The 20,155-nt window shown below is 38.5% G+C and overlaps 1 protein-coding gene across 3 annotated transcripts in view; it reads right to left on the bottom strand.

Moving 5' to 3' along the window:
* Positions 1-20,155, bottom strand: part of PAN3 (PAN3 poly(A) specific ribonuclease subunit) — a 66,465-nt gene that overhangs the window by 6,921 nt on the left and 39,389 nt on the right. For all 3 annotated transcript variants that reach the window (XM_010022159.1, XM_010022157.1, XM_010022158.1), the window contains 4 exons: positions 10,117-10,282; positions 9,596-9,683; positions 3,611-3,750; positions 2,902-3,031 (listed from right to left, as the gene is read on the bottom strand). In XM_010022159.1, the coding sequence (XP_010020461.1) occupies positions 2,902-3,031; positions 3,611-3,750; positions 9,596-9,683; positions 10,117-10,282 (524 nt within the window). The remainder of the gene's footprint in view (positions 1-2,901; positions 3,032-3,610; positions 3,751-9,595; positions 9,684-10,116; positions 10,283-20,155) is intronic.

Raw genomic sequence — 20,155 nt, 5'->3', positions numbered from 1 at the left:
AAACAAGAAAGAGGTTATTAAAGTTTCTGAAACATAAAATTAAGACACTTATTTGCACGAGACATACAATAGAAATGCAAACAAAGTGCTATTTAAGTGATTTATTTATTCAAAGAGGACAGTACAATTTTCTCAGAAAGAGATCGAATGCATTATACTGTGTATTGGTAGCTCATTTTAGCACTTCATATTCAAATTTTAATGTGGAGATTTAACAACTAACACCACCTTGCTGACCCAGCAGGAGCTGTATCAAACAATCTATTTCTTTGTGGAAACATGTGTCTAGTCTCTTACTAGCCTATATTTACAGATGTGCTGAAATACAGTAAGTTAAACAAGACTAATGCACTTTATATATACACACAGTTATAAAGACCTGTAGAAATATAACACCATATTTCAAGTAAAGATGAGAAGGAACATAATGAACCAGATCTGTTTTTCAGAAATGTTTTGGAGGCCATTATTAGTAAATATTTAGCAACAATAATATCAGACTAACATATAAATTACAATGGATTCCAAATATAATTCTGAAACAAGTTTTTCCAAAAAAGCTAGAATTTGAGTCTTAAACCAGTATAAATTGAGTCAATCAGTGACAGAGATAAAGCAATGAGAACAAGTTCAAAGACAGAACATTAAAATTACACATGCTTAGAATACATGCAACTGAAAAAATAATTTCGTATGTTTTTCCTCATCACTTAGGATACAGTAAAAAGTTACATCCTAGCTTACATTACACTGTGGATTAATCTTTTAAGTAAAATCTGCTCAAAGCTGGCAGGAAAAAGACACTCTCCTAATATTATTCTTATTCTCCCATATTTTCCAACATTATTCATGCTAAGCTGCATCTCATTCCATGGAGGATCATATTGATTTCAAATTAATTCAGTCTGGAGTAGATGACTGCGCACAGCTGGGTAAATAAAGTAGGTCAAGGTGATAATAGCTTGACATCAGACAACCTATGGGCTGCAAGACTTCTATTACCCATCTAAAAACACCCAGCAGAACAGCTTGTACCACAACAGTAGCTACACTTTGAGACTGACAGGGAATACTTAAACTTACCCAGCTAGCAAAGGTCTATACAACTTCCAAATAACTTTTTGTATGTGGCCAAACACATAAAAGCCAAAACTGCACCTGTGTGAATGTCATTGCCCTGCAGATTCCCAGTCGATGATGACACAACTGAGCAATAACAATGGCAAAAGTCTCCAGGCAGCCTCTCTACAGGCTCGGCAGCCTGTAAAAGCCCGAGAGCTCTTCTACAGAGTGAATTAGAGGATGTGAAAAACTAAAGCTTTGAATGCTGTGACACAAATGAGGGGAATATTAAGGTGAGAAAAGGGGTAGCCTAATGGGGTCACTGCTCTGTGAAACGTGAGCATTACAGGAGTAACAAAATATTCATGGCTTTAAGAAAACACAATTATTAACTACATACAAACCACTTCCACCATCAGAAGCCCCTAAGCTATAGATGACTGCATGCTTGGAGGACACAGGAAAAACATCATACACACTAGTCTTGTTCTAACGCTCTCTCCAAAGCATCTGTTTTGGGGCAGTAATGAAGAGAGGGTACCAGGCTAGACTTCAGGGGTACTGAGGCTCTGATGTTACTAAGGATGTAGTACTACAAACAAGTTATACTATGGCAGCTAATTAGCAACTTCTATTTATCACTGCCAGGTAAACAGCTATTGACAAACTGGGGGCTATGCAACAACTTGGATTTGTAGTGGATCTGCTCACCTGTCACTGTTACAAACAACTTGACTGAAAAGGCAGACTGCTTAACACTGATCACAGGACAATTTCCATCTTTGGTATGCAAAAAGTTCTAGCTGCCCACATGTGTTCAGGCACACTAGCCAACCTTAACAAGAAATGATCTTAAACATCTTCAGAGCAGGAGTAGTTGCTGACTCGGTATGGGCACCTGTCATCTAGAGCTCTGCATCAAATGTAGGTACTCGTTGCTCTTCTACAGCTCTTTGTTGCTGATATATTTCAGTATATGTCACTAAAGAAGAAAAACGTTTTCCAACAAGCCATCAGTGGAGAAATTGAGAAAAATCAGTCCATCAGAATCCCAACCATTAGTCTCCTATCTCTTAAAAAAAAAAAAAAATTCTATAAGGGCATATAAGGGAAAGGAGTCACAGGACTTGATTAAATCCTTGAAAACTTAATACCCTATCTTCAGCATCATGAAAGCCTTCGTAATATGTATCAGTCTTGTTAGAAAATCCTGTGATCAGTGGTTTCTGATGAGCAGACACACTTTCCTGTTGAAGAAAAACCACATTAACATGGGACAAACTACTTATTTCTTTTGTGGCCAGCACTTTATACCTTGACTGAATATGATAGACTAACCAGACCCCCCACAGCAAGAGGTGCACAGTCCAGGGAAGCCGAGGATGGAAGCCTTTACCTCCATGATCCAGCATTCATTTGGAAAGGAAAATGTATGAGATAAGTAAAGGTACACTGGAATATAAATCTATCCAAGAATTTAAAGGTAATATTTGTTCTGTACAACCTCTAGCACAAACTACATGATCTAGTGTGTTATGACATACATGGCCTTATTTACTCAGAATGCTACTTTTTAACTGTTCTATAAAGAACATTTTTCCCCCCAAGACTCCTGGTTGGACATAAAGATCTTACTTCAGTTAAAGACAGCTAAGGACATCCTAAAAGTGGTTCTTGGAGCTTTTGGACTTTCAATACCTTGAGCTCAGACTTCTCAAGTCTGCAGAGAGATTAGTTAAGTTGCTAAACAAACAGAAGAAAAAAAAAAAAAAGAGAACATTCCTTTTCTAAAATATAACTGTAGGAATACTGACTATTGGTCTTTCCCATAGGATTTACCTTGGCAAGGTCCTCCTCTATAACATCATTTCGCATTTGAGCAGCATCCAACTGAGTATAGAATCTTGCACCAATCATAGGCATGATATCATTTACACTGCGAAGTCTGTTTTGGTCGGTCAGCAAATACCTGCCAAAATATCCCCACCCCAAGAAGATTACTTAAAGATGCTGCAGATGCCAAGAGAGATCATCCTATTATTATTTTATAACTATTTCATCCTGATACCTATTTAATGCACAAAGTTGAGAACTGCAGTGTTTCTTTAAAAAGTACATTAGCAGAGGAAGCCTGTTAGCATACATGTATACATCTAGTTAGTTATTTATACAAGATAGGAGTGTGCTTTCATGGAACTGTAGTTCACCCATTCCAACAGCAAGAACAAACTTAAAAGAGAAAACATGAAGATTCAGATTTCAATGCAATTTCCAAATGACAGAGGGGGTGCTCCTAATTCTTATAAGGAGCTCCAACAGCATTTAGTAAAGAAAAGACATTGATTTTATTAGATACATCATGAGAAAGCACACTATACAAACAAATTTTAAGTTACAATGTTTAGTGATGCATTGACTCTGGAGACAAGTCAGTGAGAGTAGTTATATCTATAATCTTACTTGCATCTAAAAATACAATTTGACATTTTCATTTGTATGTTTTAAAAAATTACTAATTTCCTTTAAAAGATTTATTAAGCAAACTTACAAAATCAGATTCTTCAGATCAGAGGAATAGTTGATTGTCACCAGTTCCATTGCTTTCTGCAAATTCTCTCTCTGAATTCCTGATAAAGAATTGCAAGCCAAAGCCAATACAACTTTCCCCAGGGAGATCAGATCTGCTTGCTAACAGGGAAAACACACACAGAGGCAAGATTCTTAGTATAGATAAATATTACCTATGATACTAGATGGTGTTTAAAAAGAGACAGTTCTTAAATAACCATAGAATAATTTGGGCAACTAAAATAAGTGCTATTCAAATCATAGTTCAATATGACTGTCCAAGTTACTGTAGTTAAAATGTCCAGAGGAAAATCTGTCCTGATTTTCTGTGTAGATACCCAGCAACTTCTAGGTACTATATTTACCTTTGAATGCTTAAAATTTACTTATTTTTAGCTTAAGGATAGTACCAGAGAGAACTCTCCTGTAGTGAGCTGAAGCTCTGCAAAGAGGTTCTCCTAACCACCCACCTCATTCCTAACAAGTCAAGTGTTGGTGGCAAATAGAAGAAGTCTTCTCAATATCAGACGCAGAAATACCCAGGAAGGGTAAAACAGAAACAGCGTTTGCTGGACTACCCCTTCATATCAGATTCCAGCAAACAATGTTTCTGTCTTAAAGAGCTCCAAGATTTTCATCTCTGACAGGCAGTGTGAAAGATATGAACTGCCTGAAACAATGGGACAGGAACAGGCCTGTATGATTGGCAAATTGAGTAGAATGATGTTTTACGATTCTATGATCCTTTGTACTACTAAATGCTTTCCTTAAAAGTAGAACTGCTCTTGAAAGATGAATACTGCATACAAGTTGCTTTGCCAATTTTTATAGACAGCCACCAGAAATTATTCTGAAAAGCTATACCAGATTTGAAAGCCCACTCCTAAAAACAGGAGCCTATTTTAGTAGTAGACAATGAGAATCATAGCAAAAGCTGCCTGATTCGTTCCATGGAAAGACTTTCAGCTGCAAACAACTTGGCCAAACTTGAAACACCTGCAGCTTTCCATGCTGGATGCCCACTTCAGACTGAATTTAAGAGTCAGCTAGAGATACAAATTTAATATTTGCCTGAGGGTTTTTTTCTGAGGAAGTAAGATATTTTTGCAAAAGTAAAAAAGAGAAAGCTACTGGCTCTCAAGAATGTCAGTTCCATAGTCCAGACCAAGGTTGTGCCATTCAGCAGAGAATGCAGCCATACAAGGAGTACACCTTCTGTCACGTCTGTAAGAAAGGCTAAAAAATTGGCACCACTGCACCATTAAAAGTTCTGCTTAGAATTTAACAGCTTTAGAAAAGTGCTGTGATAGTGAATGTGCCACAGCCCATCACAACCCTTCCTCCCAGAGAGGTAACCATGTTTGCTGCCTCTGGCTGTAGCAGCTGAGCAGAGCTTTCCCCAGATGTGGAGGGACAGAGTAAAGAAAACTTTTCCAGGTCTCTCCATGTCCCCACTGTTTTCATATCAACTGTGATTAAGCAACACAACTTAAACAGGGATACACAACATAGCAGAAGTTTAAAAGCACAGTACTCCTATAGCTAATAAAGACAGAAACAGGATGTGGAAAATGAGACAGAAACAAGAATGACAAATTGGTGGAGAAGGAGATAGACTCAATTTCCTAAGGAACCAGGAATTTCTGAGTATTAACATTCCTTTGTACTTTGGTAAAGAGAAATGAACCAGAGCAAACAAACTCATTTTGGTGGGAACCCACTTGTTTCCATTACCAAATAGTCAATTTGAGCAGCTCAGGATACTGCTATAGTACTAGACAAAGAAATCTTGCTGATGCATTATCTATAGACACATGTACATCACCTGCCACAATGTCATTTTTATTACTGTCTCTAAAGAAATATGCAAGTACTTGTATTAATCACCATCTTTCTTCCTTCTGCAGTCCCCTGCTTTACTCTTAATACCTTCCAACTTCCTGTAATTTGTAAGGATGTATCCTATAAAAATTATCTATCATCACACAACCCTGAGATACTGAAAATACACAACTACAGGCAAGACCCTATGAAAACATAGGCTTCTTTACACAGGTGTTTTCATAATACAGATTCCATTAATATTTTAAATGGTTAAGAAAGTCTTAACATCAGCCATGAAATTTTAAATTCAGGGGTTTGGAGTTTTGAGCATTTGACTCACAACGTAATTTGTTTGTTTTGCAGGTTACATCTAATAGAAAAACTGGCAGAGACAATACAACAGACCAGTATAGCCTCAAACATATATACATCAAATTATAGTCAGTGCTTAACTTGCTTTAGTTGCAAAGTGGCTTGGATTCATCCCATTAATTTTAGGAACTTTAACTTCATGCAATTCAGTTAAGAGTCTGATTGATTTAAGATATCTGTAATTCTGCAAGACTATGGATTTTGAGTGAGCTGAACTGCTCTCTGGAGGTGCTTCACTATTCACTGACAGCTGAAACCTTCAAGAAAAAATGTTATTACAATGCCTTGTGTTTAAAGACTTACAAGTGCACAAAGGGAGGCAGTAATTTTCCTGTGTAATAAGGGAATCATAGAATATCTTGAGTTGGAAAGTACCTATAAGGATCAGGATTTATGGAAGGCCGATATGTATTTCAGAAGGGACAAAACTACCATCCACTGACCAGCTCTATCTGTTCAGACAGCATACGCAATGTCCCAGAAGCAGAGGTACACTACCCTTTCTATAAAAGGAAGCAATCCACATATGCCTATGAAGCCCCAGCCTCCCCTCTGAAAATATCAGCTTACTCATCTCTTGTTGCTTCTAGGTAAAGAAAGCTTAAAGGAGGCACAGAAGAACTACTAGACCTCCTTGTATTCCTGTGGCAGCCTTGCAAGTGCAAGGTACAGATCAACACTAGATACAATAATTTCCTCATCTATATGCCATATCATACTTTTCACATATGCATGGCTCACACCAGTTCCTTTTACCACAGACCTGCCTGACTTGCTGTGGTAACTACCAACAATGACTACTAGGTGATACTAAGTTGATTCTCAACTTCAAGGAAAAACTTTACACCTTTTAAGTACAGGTTGCCTTTTGTTCAAAAATGTACTTTGCATACAACTAATCATAGAATCATAGGCAATTCAATGCATAACTAACCTGTACCAATATATCTTTTTATTTCCTGAAAGGTTTCTAGTATAGATTTTATCACCATCTGGTTCATTGATAGAACTATTAAATAGCTTTAGACTGAAAACCAGTCCCTGGAGATAAACTAGAAACAGCCCTCTTCATTAGTGTCTCCCTGTATCAAATGAATTTCAAATAAGTCAGTGAGCAACTTCAAAGTTAATTGAATAGGTACCCTTTCTCTTCTGCATTTTAATATTAAAAAGGTATGTATTGCCCTGGAGACACCTTAGCACTTTATACACTTGGCTTTATCAGACAGACATGTAAGCTAGTCAAATAAATCTTCCCCCCCCCAAGATTCATTTTCCATAAACACTTTGAAACTGACAAGACTTTTGTTTATCCTGTTCCATTGCTTTGCTTGGGTCAGTATCAGCTCATCCACTCTACAATTCTGTGGATTCATTTATCCTTTTAAGTTCTGGAATCGCCCCTAGAAGTGCCTCCAAGATCCCAGATTTTTCATAATTTATTTTTATAAAGTCAACATTAATAATTCAGATACCTCTTCAGCAAGCTTCTTTAAATTTGGGGAGGGGCACGTGAAAGCTGTTCTGGTTTGCTGAATTAAAAATTTTTACTTTGAGCAAATGTAACCTTAGAGCCCTTGTTAAAACAACGAAACTTACTTTTTTTTTTTTTCATTTCATATGGAAAGGACTCACTTTCATTACATTCCAAATAAAGAAATATTTCTTTAACCTTTTTACTGTTTCCTACATCACAATTTACAATTTTCCCACCTATATCTTGTAATTGACTGACACAAGACTTAAGGACTGGGGGGGTATGAAGTGATATGCTAGAATTTATACTGGGGGGTATGAAGTGATATGCTGGAATTTATACAGTTTAAAGCCTTGGTTTTAATACCATTCATATTTCATTTACTTCTTTTCAACTTCCCTTATTGGTGCCTTTATTTAACTCTTAAATGATCACATAAGGTGATGTGTTTAACACACCTTGTAATGAACAACTGCATTCCTTTTACATAGCCCCTAAGTTTTTGGGCCAAACTCTTTCCTATCTATATTAACAATGGGAAGTAGCCAGAAGGCGACAAATGCTAACAAAAATACCTTCCTCCATAGAAGACAGCAACAAGGAAATACATATTAGCTGGGCAGTAAACCAAGAGAAAACCTACATTTTTAACAGTCACAGGAGTCCCAGAGGAATTCAGGAACTAGGTCATGGATCGAGAGGAAAAAGGACAAGCAGCAGCTGTTATTTTGTAATTTTATCTGGCTGGGGCAAACAAAGGTAGAAGATGATAAATGACTCCTGAATTTCAAGGAAAGAACTCAGTCCAGAATCTCTGAAGGAACAAAATGGATAGTGAAAGCCTAGTCCTTCTACAGGAAACAAAAAAAATGAAGGCAAAAGAAGGCACTGTATTTTCTAACTCCAGTTTATATCTTCCAAACTATGTATTTAAGAGTACTTCTTTGCTGGTTTAGCAGTGATATTTGAACAATCTGGATATTAACAATGTATAAAACATGCAAAAACATCCCCCTGAACAAAACTAGATATTACCAAGTGTTGAGCTGCTGTGGTGGTAAATGCTTTTGACAGATTCGTGTTCCTGTATTTTTTAGATTTGTACTGCCATGTACATTAAACGTTTTGCTTTAAAATTACTTGAATATCATAATACCTCAGGAGGATCTCATTCCCAGCTGCAATTAAAATAAGTTTAAAGAAGTATTCAGATAAAAAATTCATCTCATTACATTGTTAGGCATGGAATCCCTCACTTGCATTCCTATTTTCTCTCAGCTGTTTTCCACTAAATTATTACCAAAGTCCACTGATATTGAGCCAGGGAAAGGCAGGGAATCCTTTGATGTACTACTTAAAGTACACTGCGAATTGCTTTATTGTATCATTCCAACAAAAAAAGAAAAAGAAAAAAAAAGTTGCTATGGTCTAGGACATGGTCTCCAATAAGCTAGTTTCTGCCTGGCCAAAGTTCAAGCATTTCATTTATTGCTGGAAGACTCTGAATGAACCAATTTCTCACAGTGAATAAGCTCAATTAATGAAAATAAATTAAATCAAACTCCGTACTGTAGTCTTTCACTCCCCATACAAACAGGACATGTGAGGACTGCTGAAGCAATATACTTTACCCTGAGGGAAAGCTAGGTAAAGAGGCACTCCTGTTCACAGTGATGCTCCAGATAACTAAGGAGCAGTTTTTGTTAAGTCTAAAGAGATTCTTAACTCAGGATTTACGTAGAGACCTCAGAATGCCAGGAGAGCATGGCAAAACTAGGAGCCTAAACCAAAAGATACTATAGAACCTTTAAGGAGTGAGGAGAAAGCCTAAGTAAGATTGCTTACTCCTCTGTGAACAGGTATTCAATACTTCATTATTTTTGTCAAAATAATGAAACAGAAAGCAGAGCAAGAACTGTCTACCGAACCATTATTCTTTTATTTCTACCACTAAATGTAAGGTTTTTCTCCTCTTTGCTTCAGAAACTCTTATTTCCAATAATTTCTGACTCAACTTTGTTAAATACTAATAGTTCAACCTGTTTGGTGAGTTTGCTGGAATTTTAGAAGCAGAAGAGAGCAAAATGAGCATTTGCATTTCTAAATTACAAGCGAATTTGAATAATGTATAGCAGAATCAAGATCAAATCAGAAATGAGCAGTCATTTAGAGACAGATATACTAGACCTACAGTTTGATTAAGATACTTCTCTTCCAGAAGGAATCACACTGTTTTTCAGTACTCCCTATACCAAGTCACCAACCGAACCATGGTGCTGCTTCCTGTCTTACCTGAAACTGAGCCATTAATGCCAGTGGATTATTTTGACTGTTGTCAAATGTCAAAACATCAAAGATTCCAACACAATTAACTCGCAACCTTTAGGAACAAGAAAAGAAAAGGAAGAAGTGCCGATAAGTTTCGCTGGTTACTCAGTTCTTTCCTCTGGCATTCATTGAATGCTTTTTCAGACCAAAAAAAAAAAACAAAAAACCAAAACCGTCATCAATATGCAGCAAATTACTGTGAAGCAGAAAGTACTAAATTTTACTATTTGACAAAATGGAACAGACAGTTTTCAGTATACAAAAAAATGTTCAGTGGATCTGAATGGTCCTAATGTACAAGTCTTCACAAAACAGGTTTAAAAGGTACTTTAAAATTAATTTCCAAGTTTTATCAAACTGTCTCATACCAGTTAAAAGTAACAGAACTTTCTAGTTAGACTTTGTTATTTCTGTAATAGGTGTACAGTCACCAGCTACCAAGAATACAGGTCACAGTAACACAGTAAGATGAATGTTTTTATTACCTTGTTTTGCCTGTTACTAGTATCTTTGTTGGATCCATAACTCGGCATGCCAGTCCTGCTGTATGAATGGTCCGTAATGCAGAGCTGAGCTGCACAATATATGCCCATATCAAAGACTCTGGAAGCAATCCAGCATGCTGCCGTGGTAGAGGTCCGTCATGCTGACCTAGAAGCAAAACATTTTAAACATCAATAGAAGGCTACTGCACAAAATTCAAATTAGGACATTTTGAGTTATACAATTAACTTGCTTATCTATCTCATTCAACTCTTAGAAGTCCCTGAAAGATTTACCTATTGTCCTTTAATGGTTGGTTTGGGGTTGGGTCTTATTTTGTTTGCTTTGTTTAGTTTAAGATGAGGTTTTTTGGAAGGACACCACATTTTAAAATGCTGACAATTCATTAGACACTATTTTCACTTGTATTAAGGAAAAACATGCTGATTTTTCAAGTTTAGGATGAATAATCATTACAAAAAGAACACTGTTTAGAAATTGCTTAAAGTGCGTGGTACATCAAAATATGCAGATACTCTAGAAGTAAAAATGCCAGTATTCTGAAACAATGAGCATGGAACACAATAGCCACAACAGATACCATTTTACCTCCTTTACTGTAGGAAGGCTTACAAATGAAGCCTTCTCTATCATGTGATAAGACAAAATAAAGATTAACTTGAGCTAGATTCAAATTACATGTGAAAATCAGACTGGAAGATTTGGTGGCTAAACATCAAGAAACACAACTTCATGTAGGTTCTACTGTGACCCAACTCCCTGACAAGTCTCCCATGAGTCCAATGGGCCATATGAAAGCAATGCTTCACTCCCCCTCTAAATGGATTTGTAGCCCTCCTTTCAAAAGTAAAACCTATCCTCTGCAAAAAGGAACACACCTCCAGATTCTACACTGCAAAGAGTTTGACTAATACTGAGCCAGAGATGAAAAATCTTAGAATGGTTTGGGTTGGAAAGAACCTTAAGATCATCTAGTTCCAATCCCCCTGCCATGGGCAGGGACACCTCACACTAGACCATGTCACCCAAGGCCCTGTCCAAGCCAGCCTTGAACACTACCAGGCACAGGAAACGTATCACTTCTTTGGGCAACCTGTTTCAGTGCCTCACCACCCTCACAGTAAAGAACTTCTTCCTTATATCCAACCTGAACTTCCCCTGTTTAAGTTTAAACCCATTACCCTTTGTCCTATCACTACAGCCCCTGATGAAGAGTCCCTCTCCAGCATCCTTGCAGGCCCCCCCTCAGATACTGGAAGGCTGCTATGAGGTCTCCACGCAGCCTTCTCTTCTCCAGGCTGAACAGCCCCAACTTTCTCAGCTTGTGTTTGTATGGGAGGTGCTCCAGCCCCCTGATCATCCTCCTCATGGCCCTCCTCTGGACTTGATCCAACAGCTCCATGGTCCTTCTTACGCTGGGAACAACAGAATTGTACACAGTACTTCAAGTGAGATCTCACAAGAGCAGAGTAGAGGGGCAGGATCACTCCTTTTGATGCAGCCCAGGACACAGTTGGCTTTCTGGGCTGTGAACACAAACTGAAGCCAGCTCATGCCAAGCTTCTCATCAACCACCACCCCCAAGTCCTCCACAGGGCTGCTTTGAATCTCTTCTCTGCCCAACCTGTAGCTGTGCCTGGGATTGCCCTGACCCAGGTGTAGGACCTTGTACTTGGCTTGGTTAAACTTCATGAGGTTGGCACTGGCCCACCTCACAAGCGTGTCCAGGTCCCTCTGGATGGCATCTCTTCCCTCCAGCGTATCAACCCAGCCACACAGCTTGGTGTCGTCGGCAAACTTGCTGAAGGCGCACTCAATTCCATTGTCCATGTCACCCACAAAGATGTTGAACAAGATCGGTCCCAACAGAACCCCTGAGGGATGCCACTTGTTACCAGCCTCCAGTTGGACATTGAGCTGCTGACCACAACTCTTTGCGTGCAGCCATCCAGACAGTTCTTTATCCACTGAGTGGTCCATCCATCAAATTGATGTCTCTCCAGTTTAGAGACAAGGAGGTCATGTGGGACAGTGTCAAATGCTTTGCACAGGTCAAGGTAGACGACATCAACTGCTTTGCCCATATCCATCAGTTCTGTAGCCCCATCATAGAAGGCCACCAAATTGGTAAGGCATGATTTGCCCTTAGTGAAGCCATGCTGGCTGTCACCAACCACCTTGTTATTCTTCACGTGCCTTAGCATGGTTTCCTGGAGGATCTGCTCCAGGATTTTGCCCAGCACAGAGGTGAGACTGACTGGTCTGTAGGTTCTCATATCTTCCATTTCCCCCTTCTTGAAAATGGGAGTTATATTACCCTTCTTCCAGCCATCAGGAACTTCACATGACTGCCATGATTTTTCACACAGATGGCAACTTCATCCACCAGCTGCTTCAGGACCCGCGGAAGGATTTCATCGGGTCCCATGGACTTACACACATTCAGGTTCCTAAGATGATCTCAAACCTGATCCTCTCCTACAGTGAGCCTAAGGTCTTCATTTCCACAGTCCCTGCATTTGCCTTCCAAGACTTGGGCAGTGTGGTCAGCACACTCGCCAGTGAAGACCGAGGCAAAGTCATTGAGAACCTCAGCCTTCTCCAAATCCAGTGAAGCCAGTTCCCCCATTTCCTTCCAGAGGGGGCCCACTTTATTCCTAGTGTGTCTTTGTTAGCAACAAACCTATAGAAGCCTTTCCTGTTCTCTCTGACATCCCTGGCCAGACTCAATTCTAACTGGCGGCACTCCTCTCCTCCAAACATCTATTTCCTGGATTTTGTTGCTGGGGTTTTTTTCCCCCTCTCTCTCCCTACAGGAGCATATTAACATCTGTGCACTTGCCTGACATAAGTTTATGTGTGCACTTGCATCTGTACATAAAAACACACACAAATATATGATAAAGAAAAATGAAACACATTACTGAAAATTTTAAACTTAGACATTTTACAGATTTGCGGTTGATGGCCTCAAAATATTCCCAGCTTTCATTTCTGAGCTTTTGTTTGTTTATAAACTTTGGTTTATTTTTCAGTTTTAAGGTGCTTTGGTTTAGATTATAAAATCAAGAGCACCAACTCCTTTAAATAGCAACAAGCCTGGCATGTCTACTGAAGGCTGAATATAATGAGATGTTTTTTCTGGCCTCCTGATGAATCATTATGCAAATAACTTCCCACAAACCAGAATACCACAAGTGTCACATAGCAAACTCTATTCCCCTCATGATTCTCTCTTCTTCAGCATGACAAAAATTATGATATAAAATGATTGAGGAGATATCACCTCCTTCATCAAGACTCTCTAGTTACTACTTGCTATAGAATACACTTGATATTTCATAAACAGCAATGTGTGTGCTATGTTTATCAGGAATGTGTATGGACACTGTAAGATACAGTTACATCTGTATGAAATAAGTAAGTCCAGAACAGAAATCTTGCTACAATATGCCAAAGAGAGAAAGGCCAAAACTTAGGAGTTATTTTTCTGTATGCAACACCACCACTTGTTCTTTGATTTCCAGATAAAGGCAATGTAAGCAAGAGAATATTCAACTTAATGCTGAAAAGCTGAAAGATCAGGTTCAAGTTCAACACAGGTTCTTCCCCCCCATCAGAAAATCCCAATCAAGTAACAACATTATTTTACTACTGGAAAGAATCACTTAGGCCCTACAGCCAAACCTAGGCTGCTGCTTTCAGACTGGTTGGCAGCACCCCACGTTGCCATGCACTAAAGGTACAAGCTAAAACACTAGAGGAATCGAGTTTTGAAATGCCCTCCTACATATCTGTATGTTTAAAACAAGTAAGACTTAAAGCAGTTCAGTTTCCTGCAGTGCTGACTACAAGGTCTGTCCCACAAGGCCCATCAGGCCTGCTGCAGATGGTACTTGGGCACGGACCCAAGGAGATGAGACCTGAAAGCTAACTCTTCAGGCAAAACACACAGCTGAAAGCTTTCCAAACACTGCTGAACAAAGTGGAAAACATCACAAGAACATGAGAAAACAGTACAAAAATTAATCATAATTACTTTACTCCAAAAAGTGGTATTTTAAATATTTCATGGCTGATTTGAAAAAAGCTTCCCACCACAGGTTGGATCCACTGTCAGAATATGCAAAATTTCGTATGCTCTTCCCACCTACTGTAGAGCAGACTCACTTATCCCACTACTTCAATCTCTTTGAGATGCAGAACATAGATATTAATGAAGATTAAAAATGTAACAACAACCATTTCAAAAAAGCATAGGTTATCCATTAATTTTCCTTACCGCATTAAGATAAAGTCATTGTCAGCACTTTTATATTTTTAAGTTCTGTGGTATAATGCTCTCAGTGGAATAAGAGGTGTAGCCTTTGCAGTGTTATGCATGTGTATACTACTTTTTTGTTTGTTAAGAAAGCATTTAAACAAAATTCAGTTCCCCAGAGCAATACTAAAGCCAGGGACACTCCCAGGGTGGAAGGAAGAGCTGAGACCACTGGCAGTAAGACCTGTTTTACATCATTAGGAACACTGCCACAAAACATGCTAACACACAACAATTCACATCACAGTTACGAGGAAAGTCAGAAGCCCAATGAAAGACTTAGATGCACACTGAATTGAACCCCTCAGGCCTGTAAATCAGTTTTTTACATTGAGAGTTGTTCAGTGTTTTCTTTCTGCTCCTGAGTTAAAGTACTGAAAGTACAGTAGAAATAAAAATGCAGTAGCCTTCATTTCCCCTCCTCCAAAGAAACCTGGGCTTTAGTTTTACACTTCCCATTTTTCAGTATCTAGAAAGGTTCTGAACTTAGTTTATGTTTATATTTATATGAACTTCTTTATACCTTAAAATATAGTTTAGCACTCCATTTTGTAAAAAAACCAAAATAATCTGAAGATACTGAAAATTTGAATTTACTTTGAAAGAGTTGCAGCTTTTCACATAGGTATTTTAGGATAATCACAGATCCCATATTTTGCCCTCACATCATCACCCTTACTTTCAATATTCATACATTCTATCTCCTCATAACAGTCTAAGCACACAACATTTCTTTTTCAACGAAAGGGGTATTTTATGAATAAAAAAAAAACATTCAGCAACTGAGGATGCAAAAACTAATGTCAGCAGTGAAGTCCCTTTTGTGCATTATGTACTACAAAGGAAAACAAGATCCAGGAAACTTGCCTATCTTCATTAGAAAGTATCTGTTTGCTGAAAAGCAGAATCTGTGATGCTGAAAACTATTAACAGCATGTATGCCACCATTCAATTACTCGGTGTTTTTAATAAACAGACCAAAGGACGTATCAAAGGCATGCTTATCTCTGCCAACCGCAGAAACTCATCAGGATAAAGAAAAAATGTTACTGGCAGCAGTGGATGGTTACTGTTGATTTGCCAGGATTTTGTAGCCCATAGTTTTAAAGTATGTACATTCAGAATGTGGTTTGCCATTTAATTATTGGACTGTTAACATCTCAGCACTTCTGGTTTAACTTGCTAATTTAAAGAGATCCTTTCTGCAGAGATAAATGCACTAGATGTACTATAATCTGAAGCTGAGAAGTATCAGAAAGGTTGAAGAAACCCAAAAAGTTCCAAACCAAGAGAATTAATGTTTAGGCACTTCTGATAGAAATAAGAGTATTGAGAGAATATGAGGTATGAGAATCAAGCAAAAAGGCACTTTTCAAATATATGTACTCTGAATAACAATTAACCAAAAAGTCAGACTCCTGATTTTAAAACTTGTGTGAATTTAGTAAAATATGACAGAATATTGGACTATTACACTGTACCACCTAAAGAAAGATGGTATCTCGCTGCATAAAGAACACAAGCTATAAATTCAGTAGCATTCTGAAGTAACAAAGACATTAGTTTATAGTAGAAAAATCAATGTAAGCTGCTGTCTTTCCCACCACCACCACCAAACCCCTTCCAAAGTAGTTTTGTAACAGGGTCTGTAAATAACACAGCAAAAAAAAAAAAAAACAAACAAACCCCGAGACTGACCACACTGACACTAGAAACATGCATGACAGCTATTAAATCATAATCCTCATCTTTTAACTGTCAAAGTCTCGTGTTGCCAACTGGAGTGTTCAACATAAATAAGGTTGCATACCTGAAATCAAATTCTCTGAGTTCACTGATCACGTTCACAGTGCTGTGCCTCCTAAAACCTTTAAAAGCAATTGTACTAATCTGGGCCTCATGCTGCAGAGTACCCAACTTCCATCCATTCCCCTGCTTCTCTTGGGAGTCTCCTCTAGGCAGGCAGACGGCCAAGAAACTCTGTGAGGGGATGGAGAAAGGATCCGTGAAGGCAGGCAATTCCGAGAAATCAAGTTATAGGTATGCAATCTTATTTTTCTCTCTTAAATTCCTCCTTCTACTGAGGACCAAGCTAGAAAGCAGCAGTTACCAAAAAAGAAAGGCCAAAGCAAAGATGTGCAGAATGATTTGGCAAAATTGGGAATTTCAGGTGACTTTAATTTTTCTAATAAAAAGAGTGAAGAGCAGGTTATAAGAAGTGCCACAGGCAGTAGAAAGTTATCTTCCTTACATACCCCTATAGGTTCTGCCACAACAGCTCATTTTAATTAAATAACACTTTGACCTGGCTGAACAGAAATTGGTATCTTATCCCTACATACAGGAAGAAATTATAGTAAGTCAAATAAATGATCCAGATAGCCCACTAGTCTGCTTCAAAGACACATAAGACTAAAATTATAAGAATAGCTTGCAATGGATACCTGAGCATATGAACATAAAGAAATGGAATATTCTATTAGCCTCCAATTTGCAGCTCAGAGAATACTGAGCTAGAGATAGTGACTTTGCAGTTAACAGTCCTCAAGTATTTCTCCTCCATGAGTAAATCCCACTTTCCCCTTGAACCCAGGCAAGCATCCACAATAATCTGTGATAAAGGTTCCATGGCTTAATTATCTTTACAAGGGTTTTGAATTTGCTACCTGGCTAGTTTCATTTGTCATTCCCTAGTTTTAGGCTGGAAGAAATAGAAACTATTGTTGCTTATTCATTTTTAATTTATCCCTGATGATTATCCAGATACCTACCATATTCCAGTAATTTTTAACCCCACCACATTCCTGTCCATCTTTAAGAGCATGACAAGTACTAATCCACCTTGCCATTCTTCATACAGAAGTGTTCTATGCCTTTGATCATTCCTGTCACCTCTTAACTTCTTTACTGCTTTTCTACACCCTTCAAAATGTGTAAGGAGGACCACAATTACAGATATGAGCCTATGATGCACCCACATCTTGAATTGCAACAATGCATTTTCTGTTTACAGCTATTCATCAAGGGGACAATATTTTCCCTAATCTACAGCCCCAGATGTATTATTGAGTGGTAACAGGCACCACAGGGGCCGTCATTTTATGTTTGAAGCTTCGAGTTGTTTTCCCTTGATCACATCTGTTTACATTACATCACCTGCTAGATTACTGCCCAGAGTCCAAGTCTTGTAAGATCCTTCTGCAATCCACCACAATTGGCCTTTTTTTTTTTTTTTAACAATCAAAATAATTTGGTATTACCAGCAAACTTTGACAGTCAGTTATTTATCTTCAAAGCAAACACGCAAATGGGTTAAGAAATACAACTCTCAGCACATATTCTTGTGATCTCCCTTCACTGTGAAAGTCAACTGTTCACTTTTACTCTGTTTCTTATGTTCTAACCAGTTATTAATTGAGGACTTTCTCTTTTGTCTCATGGTTACTGAGGGTTTTTTTTACAGACTCTGATAGACATCATAGAAAACCAAGATGTTATCTACTGGGGCTTCCTTGAAAGAACTTTGATAGATCAGACATGGCTGTCTTTTACAAGAGCAAAACTTAACTCTTTTCCAGTGTGACAAAAGAATGTGTCCCCAAGAATTTTATAACAACTTCTATTATTTTATCTAGAAGAGACATCATTTTTCTGTAATACTCTAGAGAGATATAAAAACACAACAGGGACTGATTTTCATGGAAAATCATGAAATTGAAAACCATGGGAGACATTCAGAAGTCTAGAACTGCACATAACAGCCATTAACTTGGCAGTGGGTGTTCCAGGTTTATCCTACCCAGTTAGTTTCACACAAGGCTTACTAAATTTGTAATTGCATTCTTTCACTTGCCACAAGATATGACATGCCAAACCAGGGTTTCTTCCAGCTGATATATTAACACCAAAACCAGTGGTGGAACTTGAGTTCCAACCTCACTTAACACACGTCAGGTTTGGGCAAAGCCAGTGGAAATTACTCAGCATATAAGGGATCTGCAAGCCTTTGAATGTATTCACCCACTACTAATTCATTATACTTTACTTGGCTATCTGGTAATCAAAGTTTTCTAAGTCAATGTTTGAAACAGGCTGAATTCACAGCTAAATGATAAAGGTGCTACAGCACCTCCCGTATGAAGACAGGCTGAGACAGTTGGGGCTGTTCAGCCTGGAGAAGAGAAGGCTGTGTGGAGACCTCAGAGCTGCCTTCCAGTATCTGAAGGGGGCCTACAGGGATGCTGCGGAGGGACTCTTCATTAGGGAGTGTAGTGATAGGACAAAGGGTAATGGGTTTAAACTTAAACAGGGGAAGTTCAGGTTGGATATAAGGAAGAAGTTCTTTACTGTGAGGGTGGTGAGGCACTGGAACAGGTTGCCCAATGAAGTGGTAAATTCCCTGTCCCTGGCAGTGTTCAAGGCTGGCTTGGACAGGGCCTTGGGTGACATGGTCTAGAGTGAGGCATCCCTGCCCATGCCAGGGGGTTGGAACTAGATGATCTTAAGGTCCTTTCCAACCCAAACCATTCTATGATTCTAAAGGCTCTCATTTCAAATGGCAGAAGAAAGAAGAAACCTTAGCTTTTGGTTCTCTTGATACACTAACAACCTAAAGACATTTAAGGAACATGTACTCCAATAAAACAAGCAAGACCAGGTCATAGAGCTCTGGATATCCCTACCACTGGATCTAATTTCAGGGCTGGTCCTGCATTGAGCAGGGAGTTGGGCCAAATATACTCCAAGGGCACCTTCCTACCCTAAGTCTTTCTGTGATACTATTCAGGTGTGACAATCTCTCTCTCTCTCTCTGAGCACGGCACTTGGCTTTATTAACAACTTTGGCCTGTTGTGATCCAGACAATACCTGGATGCACTTTGTGGGACTGCATGGGTCACAAAGTGGTCCAAATAGGCAGTATGATTGACAGCACACTGTTTAGGAGGGGAAGAGGCTTTAGCCATATGGATATGAGCTCTGCTGGGCAACTTGCCGAGCCCCAGAACATGCTGTGACAGATTTTATTTATGAATGTAGATGTAGCTTTAGTGACTCCTTTGAAGCCATAGTATAAATCTGAAAAAAAAAATAAAAATCAGACCTATGCGATGGTTGTGTCTGAACAGAATGTGTTACAGGGATTTTTCAGTTTATTTCTTGTCTTAACTAGTACTTCACATTTCAAAACATTAAATAAAACACTAATTAGTCCTCATAATACTTTGGGGGGGTGTGTGTGTGTGTGGAGAAATACAAGTGGAGGCACCTGAACAGTGAGCATCAAATCAATATAACATGTCTTACAATTTCAGAAATATCTCCAATAAGTGTCTGGTGCCACTGAGTAACACAGTATTTTCACTGAGTGACAGACCTGCAAAGAGGACCTCAGAGTTCTTGGCTCCCAATCCCATTCAAACTTACTTCCCTGTCTAAGAACTGTAATTACCTTACAAACTGATGTCAGTTTTGCAAATTATTTATAAGTCAGACGTGACCAGACTTTTCCCTTAACTTTTAACTCTATTTATACTTCTTTTTCTTTCAGTTAAAAAGAAATTTATAAATAGAAAGCGAAAAAGAGCTCACTGATCCAGTCAGCTTATGATATGACAGAACTGATTAGCTAAAAAATTACATTGAACAAATATTTCTGATCAGCTATTTACTGCTTAAACACTGGAAATAGTTTACAGAA

This window comes from Nestor notabilis, unplaced genomic scaffold (genome assembly GCF_000696875.1).
Source record: "Nestor notabilis isolate BGI_N333 unplaced genomic scaffold, ASM69687v1 scaffold2319, whole genome shotgun sequence".
NCBI classification, from domain to species: domain Eukaryota; kingdom Metazoa; phylum Chordata; class Aves; order Psittaciformes; family Psittacidae; genus Nestor; species Nestor notabilis.
The sequence above is the reverse complement of the archived record's forward strand: the minus strand, read 5'-3'. Positions and strand labels throughout refer to the sequence as shown.